At 38.8% G+C, this 21,367-nt stretch overlaps 1 protein-coding gene across 5 annotated transcripts in view; it reads right to left on the bottom strand.

Annotated features, from left to right (window-relative positions):
• Window positions 1-5,675: 5,675 nt before the first annotated feature.
• The window catches only part of LOC147628095 (uncharacterized), a 38,841-nt gene continuing 23,149 nt past the window's right edge, over window positions 5,676-21,367 (bottom strand). For 2 of the 5 annotated variants that reach the window (XM_086813109.1, XM_086813108.1), the window contains 17 exons: window positions 13,519-13,564; window positions 13,294-13,386; window positions 12,510-12,565; window positions 12,141-12,252; window positions 11,141-11,358; window positions 10,981-11,044; window positions 10,611-10,778; window positions 10,326-10,353; window positions 9,685-10,205; window positions 8,598-8,672; window positions 8,416-8,490; window positions 7,385-7,684; window positions 7,243-7,305; window positions 7,032-7,091; window positions 6,721-6,762; window positions 6,583-6,645; window positions 5,676-6,460 (listed from right to left, as the gene is read on the bottom strand). In XM_086813109.1, coding sequence (XP_086669235.1) covers window positions 6,374-6,460; window positions 6,583-6,645; window positions 6,721-6,762; window positions 7,032-7,091; window positions 7,243-7,305; window positions 7,385-7,684; window positions 8,416-8,490; window positions 8,598-8,672; window positions 9,685-10,205; window positions 10,326-10,353; window positions 10,611-10,778; window positions 10,981-11,044; window positions 11,141-11,358; window positions 12,141-12,252; window positions 12,510-12,565; window positions 13,294-13,386; window positions 13,519-13,564 — 2,071 coding nt within the window. In that variant the 3' untranslated portion in view covers window positions 5,676-6,373. The remainder of the gene's footprint in view (window positions 6,461-6,582; window positions 6,646-6,720; window positions 6,763-7,031; window positions 7,092-7,242; window positions 7,306-7,384; window positions 7,685-8,415; window positions 8,491-8,597; window positions 8,673-9,684; window positions 10,206-10,325; window positions 10,354-10,610; window positions 10,779-10,980; window positions 11,045-11,140; window positions 11,359-12,140; window positions 12,253-12,509; window positions 12,566-13,293; window positions 13,387-13,518; window positions 13,565-21,367) is intronic. The other 3 variants (XM_086813105.1, XM_086813106.1, XM_086813107.1) reach the window with 3 other exon arrangements.

Here is a 21,367-nt window from a genome sequence, read left to right as displayed (position 1 = left end):
TCCAAAGTTTTCCAAAAGCCTATGTTCTTATTTTTTGAATGAAAAGCCTTGAAAGAACTACTTAATATTGAATAAACAAAAGGATGTGCGCCATTGTTGACAAGGCTATGGAAGATGAAGTCAAACATTTTTTTCATCTTCAAATTGGGTTGTATTCTCTTTCACAAGTTCTTGCATAAGAAAGATCCCATTAATGGCACACCCCACTCAAGGTTGATCCACATAAAACATTTGAGTTTTAAGCACCCAATCTCACAATGACCAAATTGCCAAAGATATATATATATATACATATATACATATATATATACATATACATACATATATATATATATATATATATATATATATATATATATATATATATGTATGTATGTATGTATATATATATACACACACATATACATATGTGTGTGTATATATATATACATACATACATATATATATATATATATATATATATATATATATATATATATATGTATGTATGTATGTATGTATGTATGTATGTATGTATATATGTATATACATATATATGTATATCTATGTATATATGTATATATAGTATATACATAGATATACATATATGTGTAAATATATATATATATATATATATATATATATATATATATATATATATATATATATATATATGTATGTATGTATATATATTCTTATTTACATGTGTGTACCTTTGTTTTTGTAAAGATTACATACTCTAGTTATATGTGAATATTTTGATCATACTATTGATATATATTTTGTGTTTTTGTAAAACTTTATAAACTTATTAATTTTATACAGATGGAGCTTGTGTCTCATGCAACCTCAAGGATTAGATGCACTTGTAATTACAAATGTAGACGAACAAATCAAGGATGGCAACTTATTAGTAAAAGTACTTTTTATGAGCATTGTCATCAGATTTAATTGAAAATGTTTATCAAGATGTTCCAAGGCAACTGTCTCAAGAAGCACAACCAAGTGTTTTACTAGTTGAAAATATTGAAAGAGAAGAAAACAATCAAAGAAATTTAAACTCTCCTATAAGACCTCAAACGAGGCAAAGAAACTTTCTTTCAAGGCCTCAAAGGAGGCAAAGAAAGATTTGGTGTGATTGCAATTTGTATTGTCATGGAGGACGCAATGCTCCTCCATCTACATTTTCAAAGCACCAAAAGTTCAAGAATAGATTTATTGGACTTAGAGGTAACCTAGAATTATCTCGTCCTAGAGATACACGTGACCAAAGAGATATTGAAATGAATGTAGCTTCAATGCATAATAATACATGCTTTGAGAGCATTGATGAAGAAGAGATCTCTCCAATATAAACCTAGAACACGAACCTAGTCTGGAGGAGCCACAAGGTATTAGCTTGGAGGACAAGATAATAGAAAGAATTGTAGACCTTCAATCCCTTTGGGACAATCATCAAGTCTCAATTGATTTATAAAATAAGATGATGCTTCATTTGCTATTTGGAGATATGGAAGCAGTCCAGTCGAAAGAATATGAAGAAAATAATAGCTCAATCGAAATCCTTCTCAACCATGGATGAGATATGCTCCCTACAGTTTTATTTAATTCAATGTTTTGTGTCTACTTTAGTAAATTTAAAGTCATTCTAATTTTAATAAAATTACATGTTAGGATAATATGAAACGAACAAAGGATGATCATATGAATGAGGAGAATACCAATGGTATTGATACATTGCAGGTAATATAACTTATAAATACTTCTTTCATGTTTTGTTTGAAAAAAGATTTAATATCATTTATGAAAAAATAATAATCTTTATATTATTGACTTGTTCATTTATATTTATGATCTTAAAGTGACAATGCAAGCTCAATTTCTACTCCAAAGATGCTCTTCAAGAAGGTTACAAACATTGATGAGGTAGGTACGTTTCAAGTTGTACAAATATTATTTCATCCTTGGATCAATTTATAAAGCCATATGTGTATTTGATACTTTATCATTGATCATTTTTAACTATAGAGAAGTTTATGCAGCCATACCTGTATTTGATACTTTAACCTCAGTTTCACTGATCATTTTTAAACTATAGAATGAAAATATGTGCTTATATTCCGGACATGACACTTCTTAACAATACCAATGTAGAGAAGGTTAGTAATATATTTGATACATCAATTTTCATTTTTATGTTCATCTCTACTCCTTTCAAAGTATTCTTATTGTTATAATTATAGATTATGAGAGTATCTTAATTGATGAAGGTACTTAATCAGGATAACTATTTAGATAATGATGCTTGGAACATAGAGGAAGATGTTGGTGGTCATTCAAATACTAGAACCCATATAGAGTTGCTTAATATCACATGCCATACTCAGGAGGTCCAATTATCACCTTTTTATTATTTTTTTAAAAACTTGTCGAGTAGATTTAGATATACTAATGAACATCACTTTTTATATAAATATTGTTGGAGATAAAAGTGCCTCACCAATGCATGAAGCAAATACAAGAAAAAGCTCACAACACGAAAGGTAATATTTCTACCATATCTACTTTCTTTATGATGATTAAAAGCATAGAGATATTTTTAATTTATTTTTTGGTATTGGTGTAGATAAGTACCAAGTTACAAAAAAAATTTGAGGATAAACAAACCTTGGCTTCTTCTACCTTCAAATTAAAAAAGCTCAAGGTAGTTAGATATATAATGTTAATAGCATTTTTTCTTAATGATTAAAAATTTTACTTATATTAAATGATTAAAATGCTAGATATATGATGTAAATAGGATTTCTTCTCAAATGATTAAAAATTTTACTTATATTAAATTTTTAAACTCATTTTTTCTTATTTATATTTTTTAAAAGTTATTTTTCTTGTATAACATTTATGATTCTCACTTAGTGTACTACTTCTCTCAAGGTGATTCTTCTATGGATGATACACCATCTTCTCTTAAAGCTACTCAACCTTTAAAAGTAATGTTTTTAGTGTATATTATTTTAATCTCTTTATTTTAAATAAGATGTACATGTAGTTTCTTCTGTACTTCTCATTTTGAAGCTTAACATCGTTTTTGGTTTTATGCTTTAGGAAGCAAGTGAATATACCACATGACCAAGAAACGATTTTGATTAAGTTTCTAGGTGCAAAGAATAGAGGACATGTACATGTCAATGAAGTTGACATATGCCATGATGAAAAAAGCTCAAGTATTCTCTGCTAACAAAAATAGTGAACAAAGTTCTAAAGGGATGAGAGAAGACCTTGTAGCTTGGTTATTACATGAAGAACGAGTGACCATCGCCAAGAAGAGAATGTTAACTTAAGGGATGTTTAAACTGTAGAAAACTTCATTTCTTAAACTATTGATGTACAATTAAGATCTCACAATAATGTATTGTTTTTATCTATTTTTAATTTTTTTAATCTCAAGCTATTGTGATGTTTCTGTATCCAAACCTCTAAAATCTGTGTTGCTAGCGAGGTATAGGGAGTGTGGGGCATCGAGCTCATTGTAGTGCCGCGGCCCGAGCTAGAGTCACACTAGAGTGGGTCTGGTTGGGAGTCCAACACTTAAGAATGTGTGGCCCGATGATGCTGTGGGTATGTCATCCATGGTTGGTTGGGTGTCCTCTCATGTGATAAAAAGAACTGAGTGATGGTGTGGGGCCAAGGTGGATGTCTCCCATGGGGTCTCGACTCCCTAGTTAGTGAATATCTATGGCAATGACACTAGTAGGAGGAGTTCCAAGCACCACTGATCTTAGTAATCCACAATGCTAGACAAGGGTCCAAACCTCTCTTAACAAGAAATGGAACCTCCCTTATATCTCATATGAAGTGCTCCTCTAACTCGCTATTGCACATAGAGCATATCCTCCCCTCGTGAGGTATCTACATAGCTCTCCCTGTCTCTATCCTCGAGCGGTGCAAGAGAAGAAGAAAAAAGAAGCATTCTTTAAATGTCCACAAAAGGGCTAAGGGTCTAGGAGGCCAAAAGTGTTACAATGTGTGTCCCTAAATCAAGAAAAATAATATATATATTTTTAATTGCAATTGCAAGAAAGAACATCCATGTAGATACCAACGGTATAAAGATCCAGAGGCATCGACATCTGCGACTATATAGAGGCTCTCCACATCCACTACATGTGGAGGACCACTCTTGAATCTCCAAGGAATCGCTTGAATTTGAAGTTGCCAAATGGAGCATCTCTTGCAACCAATGGAATCTTGAGCACCTATCTAGCTTGATGCACTTGGATCACTCTGTCTAAGGAGACAACCTGGAGGCGTGGCACATGCAATATCAATGTGTCCTACTTGGGTCTATGAAATATAAGCATTCAGGTCAACGCTCTTGTAGTCGTCAACAAGTATCTCCATCCTTGGTGAGATGAAAGAAACTCATGATAGAAGGCTGTGAGCTATCTAGAGATTGTATATGTGCCTCCGCATAAATTATCTCTACGATGGCACAACTCTAATCCTAGGCATCATTGGTCTAGAAACTTAATGTCTGGATACATTGGACCTAATCCCTCCCTGGAGAGTATGGAGAGGTATTTTAACCTTCATTAAACTTCATAGTGCACTGGGCATCTAGAGAGAGAGTGCTCCTTCTAACAAAATCGAGATATCATGTTCTCTCTAACAGTGCCCACTGCTCACCCAATCTCCACCCTCTGACAATCTAATATGGACGATCGCTATCATCATGGCATATGAAAGGTGATTGAAAAGATCACTAAGCTTATGAATAAAACCGACCTCTTGAAGCCTCAAGATCCAACCATGTGATATGGTCTCTAGCCTAAATAAGTAGATTAAAGTCCTCGCGTGTGAGGCAATAGCAGTGCATCCATATTGTAGTGTAATAAGGGACATGAAGCCCATGAGAGAAACCAGATTAAAAACTTGGCATGACAAAAACCTTAACATGTCCAGTCTCACCTAGTCACCTAGAGACTATCAGAAACTAAAAAGGTGCACATGCAGCATATGAAAGGCACCAACTTAAAAAAAAACAAAGAATAACAAAGAGATTACACACCATAACCCCATTATGACAACATACCAATGTTGGTAGAAATCGATCATAGAACACTCACTCATGTACACCTATGCATTCATAGAGTCTGGTTTTTAAAGAGGTATGAGAGCAACTATATGTTATTTCTATCCCGCATGTAGCTATCTGCTATGAACATTTCAATATACGTCATGGAGCTGATTCTTTCACATCTTCCATTACATTTCTCTTTGAGAGAAGGCACATGTAATCTACTCAGAAAAAACACATCATAATGTGCTCAAGAAGGTTACTATACACTGTTTAGTTCTCTAAAACAGGCAGCATAACATTAGATGGAAATCCATCAATCAACATCAACCAAGTCCAAGACATGCAATAAATGGTCCAAGTTTATATCGCTCTTTTTTCATTCACTTCTTATTTAGCCATATTTTCACTTATTTTTCCTGCTCATATCACAATAAGGCACAATTACCGAGCTCTGGAGTCTGAAGGGGAACATCCCTTTTGACCACGATCACAATATAATATCAATTTAAAAAGAGAATGCGTGTACACGTTCCAAAAATCTGTTGTTCACATCTTAGGCAAAGGAAAAATTCTAGCAGGATTCACTGTATCAACATGATCTAAGATGAGTGCATGCTTGGAGAAATTGGTTTATATATAATGAGAGATGCAAAAATTTCCTCTAGCTAGATAACTTGCATTCACTAGTGTATCTAGCTTTATATATAATGAGAGATGCAAAAATTTCCTCTAGCTAGATAAGCCACAACAATCAAGGCTCATCGATCGCATCCCATGAGCACAAAGACATTGATTGGGAATCTTCCAGGCTCACCAATCCTAGTGTCTCTACCTCAATTGGGAAATTCAGGCGGTTTTAGTAAAAAATCAACCCTCGACTCCACTCCTAGGACATCCCTTGCACTAGCAGCAGAAATGGTTTATCAAAGGTGGTCCGTACATTCAGTGGCCATGAGTGAAGCCAAAGGAGGTTAAAGCCCAAGAAGAAAATGACACCAAATTCTTCTCACGGAAAAGAGCCAGCTGATGTACTTTGCCATGCCAACCAAAAACCTTGCACGTGTACTAAGATGCTAGATTTGGAAACACTATGAACTCAGTTCCCATGGTGTTACGAAGTAAAACAAAATCCTACAAAGCAGCCAAAATATTGCTACTACACAGTTAAAGATCATTCCCTACCATGAAGTTTCTTTTTGGCTGCCCAGCACAAATTTTTCAATTCTTGATCTGTAAGGCTCTTTCGATGAGTATAAGCCCTCCAAAACAAATAGATGTCAAAAAAAAGTTAAGGCAGAAATTCCCAAATGATATTTATTTTGCCTCTTTCTCCACTAACTTCTGGTAATGGATGCAATCATCTCTGGATTTGCTCTCAATAAGGGCAGAAGTAGTAAGTTCCTGCAACCAAAGACAAACAACAATCACATTGCCCACCCCACCAGAAATGGAGCTCAGTTTAAGAAATAAAAAGTGAAATTGCAAATAGCACAGAAGTCCAATTTTACTAAAAAGAGACTTGCCTTTACCCATCTCCTCGTTAAAAACTTTCCTAGTATATGCACCAAACGCCTCACGTCCTCAGCCTGTGAGCAAGAAATACATTGAACTCTCTTCCCAAAAAAGGCCTTAAAAATCATCTCAAGTATATGCGCACTCACTTTCAAAAAGCCGAGTCGATTTCTATCGAAGTATCGGAACGCCTGAACCACAAGAACATGCTGGTGAGAGATAAGCCAGAGGCTAGAAATCAACAAGTACTCATGATTTGCAATGCCTAAAGAACTAGAAAAAACAGACGACGGTGGAAATTAGATTAACTTCTAAGATATTCTCGTTTGCACTCTGCTACATGCCTAAAGCAACCCATTTCTTTGAGAAGGGGGGGAAATTGAGTAGGGACAGCTATGCAGTCAAGAGCTGTATGCTGCCATGAGACAATCTTGACCCATAACAGAAAACAAAAGACAACCTTGAGTAGCCCTTCATCAACCACCAATTTTCGCTCTGGTTTCTTCGTTTCACTCCCCTCCTGCCAATAAGGAAGCAATCAATAATGGGGAGGATGTCAATGATCTTTCCATATTCAACATGATTAATTCATGATTCTGACGTGGTGTTCATGAGGCATCCAATGTTGACTGACTCTTTCAAATGCACTCTTTTTATACAAGAGAACAAACCTGTACCAGCTCTTTCTCATCTGCAGTATCAATATCTAGCACCTCTGTTTCCTGCAATTCCTCCTGTGTACCAACCATATTTTGTGAATTGTTCTAAAGCCAATATACACTGCATGGAGCTAAAAATTGATGCGAAACTAACCTCCAATTCATCAAAATTTATCAATGATGCTTCTTGCATTGCTTCATCAATGTCTTTTACAGGCTTTGGTTCATCCTTCTTTTCCTGCTCATCCTCTTTCTTTGAATCCTTCTCTGTGGAATCTTTTTCATTCTCTTCATCTTTCTCTGCCTTCTCAGAATCTGCATCTGTCCTAGCATCAGAGGCAACTTTGTCCGAAAATTTTGACTTCTTTTTGCTTGCTACCTTGGTGTCTTTCTCATTGTGCCGACCACGTTTCCTCTCCTCTTTCTTCCTTGCTTGGACAGCTTGATGAAGAGTCTATCCAAAACAAAAAGAAAATTACAAGCCTTGAAGCCTCTAGGAGGGAATTCAATTAAAACCAAATAATTGCCACAAAAAACATAACTGAAGAGGAAAAATCCAGCCACTCAGCATGAAACCAAAGCCTGGGAAGGAAGATCGGAAGGTCCAAAAACACGCACACATTGTGGCCCAAAGCCAACAGAAAATCAATCCACATACGTTACAGTAAGGCATTATTGAATTTCTAGATCATGAGCCTGTGGCCCAAAGCCAACAGAACATCAATCCACATACATTACAGTAAGGCATTATTGAATTTCTAGATTGTGAGCCCGACGAGCAAGTATGCACCAAGATAAAAGAGGGGGTTGTGAAGAAGTGGGAAAAGTGGGGCGGGGGGGAAGAGAGAGAGAGAGAGAGAGAGAAATGAAATGAAATGAAATGTTATATTAACGTCTTCAAAAGGCCATAATGACCTATGAGACCAAAAAGTTACATCATGGTGGATCTGATACAATGTCTGGATAAAAAACCAGAAAATGAAAAATAAAGATGATACTACTGGCACCTAGAAAATGAAACTGGAACTCGAAGGTAAACAGAAACCCTTATAGGGTGTGAATATAGTGAGGGGGGGGGGGGGGGTACGCTATGGAGGTGAGTGGAGTACAGTGAGGGGATACAATATCATGAGTGGAGAGAGAGAGAGAGAGAGAGAGAGAGAGAGAGATGGACCACACACCCACCTCAAAAGCTTCTAAAATATGGCATCCATGCCTGTACTGTAGCATTTCTTGGAAGACTTCAGCGAATAAAGACAGCTGCAAGAAAATTCAGTTAAGTTCTGAGGCAAACATCAGCTGACATCCATTATTAAGCAGAAAGATAATGCAGAGCATTTATGACAGCAAAATACAGAAATTAAAACCTCAAACGTAGACTCCTCTTTATCTCTTTCATCGTAGTCTAAAAGTCCATCCAAAGAGATTGTCATAGCCCGAACCTGTCATAGCAGTAACAGCAGACAGTTATAATAGTAAAAATTTGCAAGAAGAGTGGATGACTAGCTCTTTAATACATCAATTGTACATAGATATCAGTTTGCAAAAATTCTGGAGGGCACTACCTTGTCACAAAAAAAGCAAATAAAAGAATATCTGGTCACAAAACTGATTCTCAAGCTGACAATCTATATCCACTTTCAAAAACTACCTTTCAAATATTTAAAAATGGCTTTGCATCTCCCTTCTGCATAAAAGAATAACTGTGCATCCTCCGTGGATGCACGCCCTTACAACACATGTTGACCAAAGCAAATTCACAATATAAGGAACCTCATAGAGACTATCAAAAGAGAAAGGCGCCTAAGAATAAGTATGCTGAGCGTTTCTTGGTTTTTGGGCCTTGTCCTTTATTCCTTTCTAATTCTGAATCGTTGTTGTGGCACTGACGGCTCAATCAGATGATCAATTAGAGTCACACAAACTTTCATTTTTTCCTAGAACAGGTCAGAAGTTCCAGCAAATTTCAGAGAAAGGCTTGATGCAGTAGTGTTTAGTGTTTCGAAGAAATAACTTGGGACACACACACAAACCTGTTTGCCATTTGAGCCCAATTCCAAACCTGCAGCAGCTCTTAGCTATTTAAACACACTGGCTCACTGGTGATTGTGAAAGGTTAATTCTTGCTAAAAGAACCAAAGTTGTATATAGTGAAGAGATTGACCAAAGTTGACACAAAGAATACATACAAGACTGTAAACCTCATCTTTCTACCCTAAAGTGTCTGCAGAGCAGCAGAATAGTAAGGAGCCACATGAGCATGTGACTACAAAGAGTATGCCAATCTTATTAGCATAGAGCAGGTCTTCTGCCTGTTTTCATTACGGAGGATAGAAAAATGAAATGTAGCCTAAAAAGACCACAAACACAAAAAAGCTACTAGCTTCGCCAAGACAGCAAGGGAAATGAAGCTTTTGTTCCCCACATTGCATGATGCCCCAAAAAGTCCATTACCTTGTCAGGTTTGTTACGCTTTGTGGTAATAAAAAGCCCTGGTAATGCCGGTGCTTCCTCTTCAGACTTAGCTTTTCCTTTCTTATCTGAGCTTTTATCTTTGGTGCCTTTCTCTTCCTTTTTCTCCCCTTTTCTCTCCTCGTCTTTTTTCTCCTTCTCCTTTCTATCTGCTTTTCCCTTTTTGTCTTTCTTGGTATCCTGTTTCCTGTCCTCTTTCTTCACATCCTTCTCCTTCTTATCCTCTTGCTTGACATCCTTCTCCTTCTTGTCCTCTTTCTTGACATCTCTCTCTTTCTTCTCCTCTTTCTTCACGTCCTTCTCTTTCTTCTCCTCTTTCTTGACATCCTTTTTCTCCTCTTTCATATCTTTCTCTTTCTTCTCATCTTTCTTCACATCCTTCTCCATTTTCTCCTCTTTCTTTACATCCTTTTTCTCCTCTTTCTTTACATCCTTCTCTTCCTTTTTCTCTTCTTTATCTTTCTTCCCAGAGTCTGCACCTGAATTCATGCCGTTGGCATTCCCTGAAAAGGGCATCAGCATAAGATGCAACATTACACAATGATAACGTTAGCAACTCCCAAAAATGGTAAAGACGAACTCACTAGCAAAATACAAACATTTGCACTCAAATAAAAACATACCTTTTGGAGACCCTCCAGAATTGCCATCCTGAGAGCAAAAAGAAATCAGTCAGTACGTAACAATGTATAACATTAGTTGGATACCAAGTCTTCATTTCTACCAATGGCCGGTTTGAGTTTTTTCAAGAGCAGTAAACATTACATTACAATAAGCCACTGAAGAGCAAGCAAGTTTACATCTCTGTTTAAAAATATTTCCATCACAAAGGCAGAAGTAATCCTGAAAACAGTGTGATAATCGTGGATGCAAATAAATTGATGACTTTCAAAGAGTTAGTATGCTACCTTTTCCTGTTTCTGAGATGCTTCACGCCTAAGTTTAGCCTCTTTTCTTTGCTTCCATTGCAGCTTCCAATTTTCCAGGGATGGAAGACATCCAGACAGATCAGGAATCAAAAAAACTGTGATCTCTTTGTATCTTGAATTATTTTCTCCCACCCTGTCATAATGTACCTGCAAGAAGTGAAACACAATTACACAATGAATATCAAAAAAAAAAAGGATCACTTTATGTGCAAATAAGGGGTTACTGATTGAGACAATAAAATCCTCCTCCCCTTTCTCTCACTCGCACTCTCAAGCTGAGAATTCACAGAGGCACATTACCAAAGACCATAATCGTTACTCTAAGCAAGCAAAACTATCATTTAACTACCTCCATGAATCTTATCCAAGATGACACCCCATTAAGATCCAGCTGTATGGCATCCTTTGTGCACCTGGGTAAAAACACAATTAGGATAAAACAGTGTCAAAAGATATGGAAGAACACAGAGCAAACAAAACACATCAAAGAAAGGAAGGTCATATGTAACCTTATAGCAGCGCATATCAACGCATGCTCATCTGCTGCTGGATCACCTCCATCAAGTGTCTTATCCCAAGCCCCACCTACAGCCATCAATGCATTGCGTTCCTTGCGGAGGACTACGAACCTCAGAAAGTTATGCATATGCAGAGGTTTATCCTCTGTCAAACTGTCAGACAATAAGTCCTTCAGGCAATCACCGCTCATGCCACTCATCAACATGACCTGCTCCCCCCGACAAAAAAAACATACAAATACCAAGCTCATTACAATCCCATGCTTTGAGACATCTGAAAAGAGAAACCTTCACCATATTTTTCATTCATGGCTAGGTGGCATCATGCTTTGTAAAGAAGGGACATACAGCTTCAGAAAAGACTGTGCAAAGTTAGGTTCTTTTCAACAGAAAAAAGTAGGACACTTTAAAACTGCAGAAGATCATCCCCAGAGGAAAATGTTTATGAAAGGAGATGCAATTAAAAGCTAAAACTCATTGCACTAGCTACACAAGCATCCGTTCATTTTTAAAGATCAGAAAAAGAAAAGAGAAAACTAATTGATAATGACCTGAAGACACAGAAAGCCAGTTTAAGGAGAAACGAGGAGTAGGGAAGAATGGAGGGGGAGGAGGGAAGGGCGACTTAGAACAGGATCTATGGAGCCAGCAACTTGACCAGGTGTAATACAGATTGACATGCCAGAAGGAATAAAGGTCTCAACAGCCACGTTAAGGCTGGACTTAAATTAAACCACACAAAACTACAGGCTTACAAGGCCAGACCTTTATAGCAAACGCTATGACATGTATGACAAGCTAAGTGCAGAAAACAATCGAGGACATTGCACAAAGCATGATTGTGCAAGATGTACACAGAATGCACAGTAACAGCTCCTGTTGTTGTGTTGAAGACCCTCGGAGCTCGCACTTAAATCTTTCAAATTCCATACAGTCCGCTATAGTTGACTCGTCTGTCACTTGAAGCTCATCAGCATTCTCCACAGGTTACCTTAACAGTCCACGTGATGCTTTCCTTCGACGTTTCAGCTTCCTCAGAGGACTTCATTGCCGCATCCTTTGTGTCGCTCTCTTCCTCTGCATCTACTGCATCATGCTCGAAGCTGTTGCACCGCATGCCAGGTCAAGGGTTGATTTCGTCATTGAGACAACGAAGACAAGTGCTGAGTGCGGTGTCAGCACAGACCCTACTAATAACATTAAGGGATTATCTATCTAGCTGTCTTGGCTCTTCAAAGCACCAACCATTGAACATGCTCAAGAAGTCGAGACAAATCTCGTACTTCATTTATCTCTAAACGGCTAAATTAGCCCTTGTGTAATCTGCAAGACTTAAAATACTATCTAACAAGGCACAGACCTGATTGGCTGATTCAAAGAAATTTCAAACCCTTTTTCCCTCCAGCATGTTACTGCCTGCAAACAACCAAAATAAGCTGAGCATCAGACATTCTGAAATCTTGAATCCAAGCTTGTAAATGAACTCCTAGCTCAACAATAAAGCTGCTTTGGCCTCTATTTCACTCTCCTCTGCCCCTTATGTCTTCAACAACCAGGCTTGTGTGAATTAAATGAGATATTTGCTATATGCGTGTTCATATACATAGACATATACAGACAAATTTCAAGTTATCAAAGCAGAAAGCTTTCAAACTTAAGGTGTGAAACCTTATGGAGTGTTTCTTTCTGTTTTTCATAAAATGTTTGTGGTAACCACACAGCCACCAATGCAAAGAGCACAAAAAGGGAAACAGAAGCAAATTATCTTGGTCATCAGCAAGGTAGGGAGTTGATTCCCATGACGACAGAATTTAAACAAACAATGCTCTACCCCACCAATCCCTCACACGTTACAGGCTGCCTGTATTTCACAGACCAGGGCTCTCTTCTCTCACTGACATCAATCCCAAGATCCAAAAATTGCGATGTCAAGGGCACACCTAATGTTTATGGCTGATTTTAAGCACTCAAGATGAGATGAGCAAATCTATTTAGCCTTAAGTTCTCTCCATAGCAGACAAATTTATGGCCTTTGCACCTTGGTCAACTTTTTCCAGAGCTAACAAGATGTTAAGGCTTTTGCCACTCATATAAGAGGTCAAAACATATGCATCAGAACTAACTATCCCAGAACCGGAACATACCTTTGAAAAATCAGCGGCGACAAACAACTTTGGATAACGCCTGATTAAAGATAACAAGTCTCTTTCCCCCTCTACAAGGCTAAAAGGTTCGACCTGGCCAAATCACAACCCCATCTGCATTAAATAACCTAGGCACAACATCTGTAAGTTCTGAATTCTTACTTCCTACACAGAAGCATATCCCAAACATTAAAGAAGAAATGTGCCGCTTAACAAAAATCTCACCTTGCACACATATTCTTGTTTCCTAGATTTGAGTGGTGATGAAAACCTGGTGGCAAAAACAGTCTAAATGAGGATCTGCCAAATTCCAACAACGCTTCATGCTCATCAGCTTCTGTGCTTTCAAATGATAATAGCAGCATGAAAGTACAGGTAGTTAAATTAAAATCAGATACTAAAATCTAATCAAAAGATCCAGATAATAAAACGTTAATTAAGCCAGTTCTTGAAACATTTTCAGGACAAAAAATTCACTTGAAAACTTCCCCAAAAGTTAAAGAAGGCATAACTCAAGTTGTGGGTGATGGCAAAGGGTGCTTAGCATGCAGGGAGTAGTCCTTGCGCCATTGATTGGCAGCAAGTTTACACTACTGCTTTTTGGATCTGTTTGTGTGCATTGTGTAAACTTGATTAGTTGGACAAATTTCTTCAACTTAATGTAGTGAAAAACAAATGTCCAGGGTCAACAGAGTTTGAAATACTTTTAGTTTGAGCAATCTACAAAATTGTGTCATTATATAAGTTAATAATCCCATAAGTGACTGCTTTATGCTTTTATGGGGGATTATAAGTGGAATGAGTGGATCTATTGAGCATGTTATTGTCTTGAGCACAAGTTGGTTCTGTACCTAGACTTGAGGATTGATCCACTCATGGATCTGACTATCCAAGATGCAGATAGCTTGCCGAGGGTCTTGGCAAGGCAAACCTTGATGGTGTGGGGCACCAAGGTTGACATGCATGACAATAGAGTTTAGACATAGAGTATACTTATTTGAGATATTGACAATAGAGTTTGGACATAGAGCATGAGATAATAGTTCCAATGAAAGTGCAATATAGACCCAAAATATAGCTTAATGAATGATTGAATAAAGTATCTCGTGGAAATTCAAATCTTGATGTTTTGAATAGCTAGCGTAACTTCGGGTCGAATGCTCTTTAGTTGGTAGTAGGTCTGAAGCTTCATGTTTGGCTTTGAATACATCTATATATGGATACACACATAGTAGAGCTTGTTATCTGCAAGTAAAGCATGCTATAATTTCCAAAGGAGAGGAGGGTATTGCATGAGTTACTTGTTGAATTTTCATATGTTTTTCCACCAAAGCTACCTTATGGATTACGTCCTAAAGGTGTTGATCATAAGATTGAGCTCATTCCTAAAGAAGAATACCACTCATTTACGCGAGTCATATTCATGGAAGGGTCCTAGGTGGAATCCTGTTTTTACTCCAAAGTTATCAACGTTGAACATACCACCAACTTCATATAAGCCTTGAAAAAGTACCAAAGAGCTTTTGTAGCTTTCTTAATAGTATTTTGACTTATGCTCAAGTGTAATGATGGTAGCCTGTATACGCCAATTCATTTTGTAAACCCTTAGCTATTTAGAAGGTAGTGCAACTATTAGATCATTTGTAATTCTTGAGGCTCCACACCTCTTCACTTTGAGGAGGATTATTGGGTTAAGTGCAAAGCTCAAGAACTAAAAATAGGCTAAGTGCAAAGCTCAAGAACTAACGATAGGCTAGAGAAAACATCTATATAGTGGGTTGATACTCATGGCAACACAAAAATAGAACTAGGAGAGTCTTGGATTTAAAGTAGAGAAATCGGTGGGCTGTAGAGGCTCCCATTTATCATGTAAGACTCTTGGCCAAAAACAAAAGACTACATTTTTATCTTTTGATAATCTCACTTGTGTCAAGATGTAGTAATTAAGCTTTTAGTGTTAATTAGGAGTAGGTTTAGCCTAATGCTTCAAGAATCTCTCTGATTATCCCACACCTACCCCTATAGATATGGCCGACCAACAAGCATGTCACAGGTCTACTTGGTCCAAACCCACCAAAAGATCTCCTACACAACAACCAATCCATGATAAATCCTAACTAGGTGTAGCAAGCAAAAGCTCACCACCCAACCATATGCCTACATCGGTGGGCCACCCTCAAGTCTAGGGGCTAAAGCTCTAGTCCTCACAAATCCATGCCAATCAACCCTAGCATCCCAAGACAACAAGACCTTCTTGGAAAGGCCTTCGGCAAGCTATATGCATCATGCTATGGACGAGCAAAAGTGGTTCTTACTCATGGTCCAGGCAAAGACCACAATACAATGGTGCACACTTCCCAAGTTCCAACTAACAACCCTCTTATATAAGTGGATCATGTAGCCATAAATAGCCATAACTAATGGGGTCATCATTTATGAGCCTTAACCTCTAGAACCAACATGCATCCCTAATCCCAAGGCTCCCTAATCCCCAAATTAGGTCCACTAACCCAAGGTTCACATCAAGTATATAACATACTACTCCTCGTACATTTACATCCTCGTAAATGAATGTGGGGAATCTATGTTTCAACTTAGCTACTAACTCCCAAGTCGAATCCTTCTCAACCCTATCTTTTCACTTAAGTTTGTATTTAGGGATCAACTTATTCCTAAGCTTCTCTCCTTGAAGTCAACAATGAGCTCTGGCTCATGTGGAACAAAACACACGCCCTCCACATCAACAAGTTCTTGAGGTGACACGACGTTATCCTCCTAACCAGTCACCCGATCTTTCCTTCAATGTATTGACATGAAAATTTGGATGGAACGTCACTCCCCATGGAAGATCCAAGTGGTAAGAACATCACGAGTATCCTTGTGACCCTAAATAGTACACAAAAACTAGAGACAACTTGTAATGCTACCTACATGCCCACCTCCAAATTCCTTGGAGATCTATGTTGGTTTGCAAATGTTTGGAACATAGAACTGCATAAGATCAAGGCTTAAGGCTCACCTCCTATAAAGTCTTCACAAGACCATGCCCAAGGATAACCTCACATATAACCCTTGTGGATCAAGACAAAAGACATACCTCACAAACCCTAGAAAGGTTTCCATAAGACCTGACCTGAAACTCATCGCATAACCACAATAGATTGTGGCTAGTGACTCATCATGTCACCAAAGCATCAAAATAAAGGTTGCTAATATGCAAAAACGCAACGCGCACAAACCCCTAAAAAAAGTAAAAGAAAGTGACGTGCTCATAACATGGCGATGGTGGCGTGGCACTGACATGTGGAAGGATAGCAACGCAAGGTCACCTTTCGGCTTGAATGATGCGACTAGCTTTTGGAAAGCAAAAGATTAAAACCTTTTTAAATACTAAAAAAAGAAGCTTTTATTATTAAAGGATGCTTTTTGGACTCTAGGTGAGTTTGAAGCACTTTTCTCAAGTGCTTTTGGGCAAGAACTATAAATTCAGCTATTCTCATTGTTGAGACATGTAAAAAAGGCAAGAGCGCTCTCTAGTCCTAAGAACTCGTTCTCAAGACTCCTCCAAAGAGTTATATCTAATATAACTCAAGGACTTAGGAGGGGAGTCGACCCAAGGCTATTTCCACCGCTAGTGTGGTGTCTTCTCTCTCTACTCTCTCTTTGGTTTATTTTCAGATTTTCTCAAGGTTTTACGCATGAAATTATTGTTTTCTTGAAGATAAGCTAAGTACTCGTGCCACATCCCTTATGAAGGCCTGTTTCAATGGTATCAGGGCATTGTTTGATAATATGGAAACGAAATTGGATTTTTCTTCCTCGTGTTATCCACATATGAATGGCCAGAGAGAGCAAATTCAGCCATATTGGATTTGTTAAAGTACTGTGTGGGAAAATAGAAAATGGAGTGGGAGAAGTATCTTTCACTAGTAGAGTTTGCCTACAACAATGCAGTGTATAGATCCACAAGAAAGACACCTTTTGAGGTTGTTTATGACAACGTTGTACTACCACCACTTCTAAGGACCAAGGATGAGATCCTTGCAACAAATGAGTATGTCAACGATTTGGATACAGCTTTTGCACAGGTACAGACAGCCATAGAGGTCAAGGGCTAGGCAGAAAAGGCTGCAGATAAGCATAGAAGGACGATGGAGTTATGCGTGCCAAGGGTGGAGGCTGTCGGTTAAACCCAAGGACGAGCATGTGTGCAAGTGTTTGTCTTCTGATGTACAGAGGCTGCGTGTTGATCTTGACAAGAAGAGAATCATGCAAGGAACCTCCTCCCTGAGGACGACTCTAGAGGTGCAAGGGGTGGGAGTATCTGCCAAAGAGAGGTGAAGGGTGAAAACCGTGAGGCCAAGATGCTTCCCAAAGCCAAGCACAAGAGAAGAGGAGGACATTCCGCATGAAGAACTACCAAAGAGAGAAGAGCTAAGCCCCCAAAAAAAAGCAAAAAAAAAAGAGCAAGACCTAAGAGTTGAGGACAACTGTTAAATAAGTTCGGGGATGTCACCGAAACATCGAAATATAGGTTGCTCATATGCAAAAACACAACGTGCGCCAAAAAACCTCCAAAAAAACTTTCGAGAAAAAAAAGTTTTTGGGAAAAAAAAAAGTGGCAATGGTGACGGAAGATTGCTTCGAATGATGCGACTAACAAAAGATTAAAAGCTTTTTAAAAACTAAAAAGAGGAGCTTTTATTATTAAAAAGATGATTTTTGGACTATAAGTGAGTTTTAAAGCACTTTCTGAAGTGCTTTTGGACAAGAAATATAAATTCAGCTATTCTCTCATTATTGAGACATGCAAAAAAGGGAAGAGAGCTCTCCAGCTCTCAAGACTCCTCCAAGAAGTTTTATCTAATATAGCTCGAGAGGGAGGGGAGAGAAGAGGGAGGGCGGCCCAAGGCTATTTCAACCCCTAGTGTGGTTTCTTCTCTCTACTCTCTCTCTTTTGTTTATTTTCAAATTTTCTCAAGGTTTTACGCATGAAATTGTTGTTTTCTTGATGATAAGTTAAGCATCCGTGCCACACCTCTTACAAAGGCATGTTTCACACCACCCAACCGTAGGTTCAATACCTCGAACCACCCCCAAGCTTGAGGTCAAATTGTCGAGGCCTACCATCCCCCAATGACCCCAACCTAGCATCCCATACCACCAAGGCGAGCCACCCCGCTATTAGCTCCATGACACAAAGATCTTGCACGCCCGAGGCTACTGCATGGCTCATTGATCTCTTGTCTCTAGTAAGTGACTCCAAGTCACTTACATAGTAATAACCTCGCTATAAGTGACATGTTTTTATTTATAAAGCTTTCCAACTTTATTTATAGGCTTTTAGCTATTATTAGCCCCTAGTTATTATTATTAATCATGGCTTACCCTACGCATAGTAGTGACCTGCAACAATTATCATGTTGTGGACATCAAATGAGAATCTATAATTATCAAACACATCACACTCAAGGGTGCACTTGGGCCTAATACACCTGTTGTAAGATTCCTCCCCAGCCTCTCAGGATGTCCAGTATCTTCCCCTGTAGTCAAATCCCTCTTCAAAAATATAAAAGATCTTGTTTCTACCAATTTTAGCCTAGAGAGAGAAAATCTTCTAGAGAGTGGTGATTCAATTTTTAAATATTTTTGGATGGAAAAATATCTCTTCTTATTAAAAATAAGTTCCCCCGAAACAGAAGTTCAAAAAGATTTTCAGAAGGTGTATTAGAAATCAAGTATAATCATTTCCAGTTCCACAACCAATCTAGACCTTCTTTTGCCCATATCTCCACGCCCTTAGCTATAAGCCTTTACCCTAATTCTAGGTTAATGTTAATCCTAATCTTAGATTAGTCCATGTGTTAATTCCACATGTTTCTTGCCCTCGTCCTAGGTCGAACGGGACATAACAAACTTTCCCCTTGATTTAATTCGCGTCCTCGCGAATGCATAAGGAGAACAAGCTTCTATAAGCAAACCCTCAAATCCGAACATCCATCCATAGCATCTACTCAAGTCTATTGTCTCTTATCTAAGCCAATGTAAGACTTGTTAGCACATTCATCCCCAGTTTCGGCCCATTTCTGATGTCCTTTTGGTCCCTTTTGCATGGCCCTTGATTGTGGGCTAGCCGCCCCTATTTTACATATTTTTTGGGATTTTTCCCAACCTATATGGTTATTTCCCAGTCGGCCAGCATTGTAGCTCCAGTCGGCCAGCTCTCCCCACCTATAAATAGGTGGGGCTGACCTCTCACTTTTTCATCTTGTCTTGTACATCTTTTGCTCCCTCACTTATGAGACTACTTGTGTCTCTTGCTTGGGACTCTTTTGCTTCAGTATATTCAGCATAGTTGCTCCATCTCTCTCTCTCTTGCACTCTCTATTCAGCACACTCTAGTGCCCTTTTGCTTCCGCTCTCTGCACTCTTTCATGGTATCATCGCTCCCGGTTCAGCGATTCCATCTGCTGCCCCAGATTCAGTCCTATTTACAGCCCCTTAACCTCTGCGTTTTTTTCAGATTTGCAGCCTTCTACTTGCTGCGTTTTGTGGACAGCTTCTGTTGGTTGGATCTCCTTCAGTTTGGCTTCATCGCTTGCAGCCAAAAGGTTACTTTTCATCGGCGTTTCTTTCCTACTTGGAGTTTGGACCTAGGCGGCCTGTTTTCTTCAGGACAGCAGCCCCTCTTTTGCTGCGTTTTCCTCTCCGGTGGACATTCCCTTTTGCAGAGGGGGATTGTGGTGGTTCAGGCTTTGGTGGCTCCCTTGGTACCTGTGGAGGACACCACTTCTTCTGAGATTGTGCATATTTTTCTTGAGGAGAGCCCAAGCTACAGTCCTAGTTGATGCCTTTCCCTCTTGCACCCTCTCACAACATATTCCCAAGCCCTGTGTGGCAGCCTTTTCTCTCTATATCAAATCTGCATTTTTTGCTTCCCTCTTCTGGTGGCCTCAAGGTTGGAGGTGTAGTCGACGAAGCTTCTGCATTTTTTGCTACAGGAGGATTTCGGGTGCTGTCCAGACTCTTAGGGCTGCGTTTTGGTGGAAGGAAGGGACCTACATCAGCGTTTTCTGATTTGGACAGTTTTTTATCTTATGAGTTGTGGTCCTATTGATCAAATCAATGATGACAGCTTCACATTTGGCTCCTGTACCACTTTCTTATTATTTCCTAGGTGAGGCAAACAAGTTGGATGGTGGTAACTTTCAGTGATGGAAGTTGCAGGTTACTTTCTCAGGGAGTATGGTTTGATGGAGTTCTCGTACAAGAATCGGTGCTTGTCGGACCTTGCCTCTGCAGAGGATGTGTGTCGGTGGAGGAAGACTAACGGACAGATCTATGACTTCTCCTCCTGAATTGTCAGGATTCGGTTCTTCGACACTTCATCTATGCTCCTGATGATGCTTCTACTTTCTCTGTGTGGCGGTTGCTTTGTGACCTGTATGGTGATGCCAATGATCGGCAGATGGTTTCTACTTCTAGATGCTATGCAGCCAGTGATCTTGTAGATACTTCTTTTGGAAAGGTTCCTGCAACGAAGGATAGTGGGCTAGTTTTGTTCACTCCATCTGAGGAGTTTGTTTCTCCTGTTGCCTTGCTTTCAATTTCTATGCATGCTTCTCCTTGCAAGGATGATATATCTGGTAATGTTTTCGAGGAAGATAGTGGGCTATACTTGCTCACAGCTTCTGAGGGGGATTTGTCTCATATTTCTTCGCCTCCAACTCTTTCTTCAACACCCAGTGCCCAGGATGTGTTATTGGTCCCTTTGCCTTCTATGGAGGAGCCTGCTTCTACACTGTGTGATGCTATTGAGGAGGCTACTACTACTTCAATTACCACTAATGTGAATGTTCCTATTTCCCTTACTCTGTATGAGGATTCTGGATTGTAGTCAAGTGTGTCCATGACCGTGCTTGGAGAACAGTGGTACTTCCAAGGCTTGAAGGATTGGGATTTGGATTTGGTTGGGCATGTGGAGTCCCGACATCAATTTTCAGAAGGGGCAATTGAGTTCTTACATCTGGTGATGCCGACCTTTGAGGATGATGCTATTGTACAACATTTGGCT

This window comes from Cibotium barometz, chromosome 19 (assembly GCF_041138505.1).
Source record: "Cibotium barometz isolate CiBa-2024 chromosome 19, ASM4113850v1, whole genome shotgun sequence".
In the NCBI taxonomy this organism is placed as follows: Eukaryota; Viridiplantae; Streptophyta; class Polypodiopsida; order Cyatheales; family Cibotiaceae; genus Cibotium; species Cibotium barometz.
This window is presented reverse-complemented; position numbering and strand designations above follow the sequence as displayed.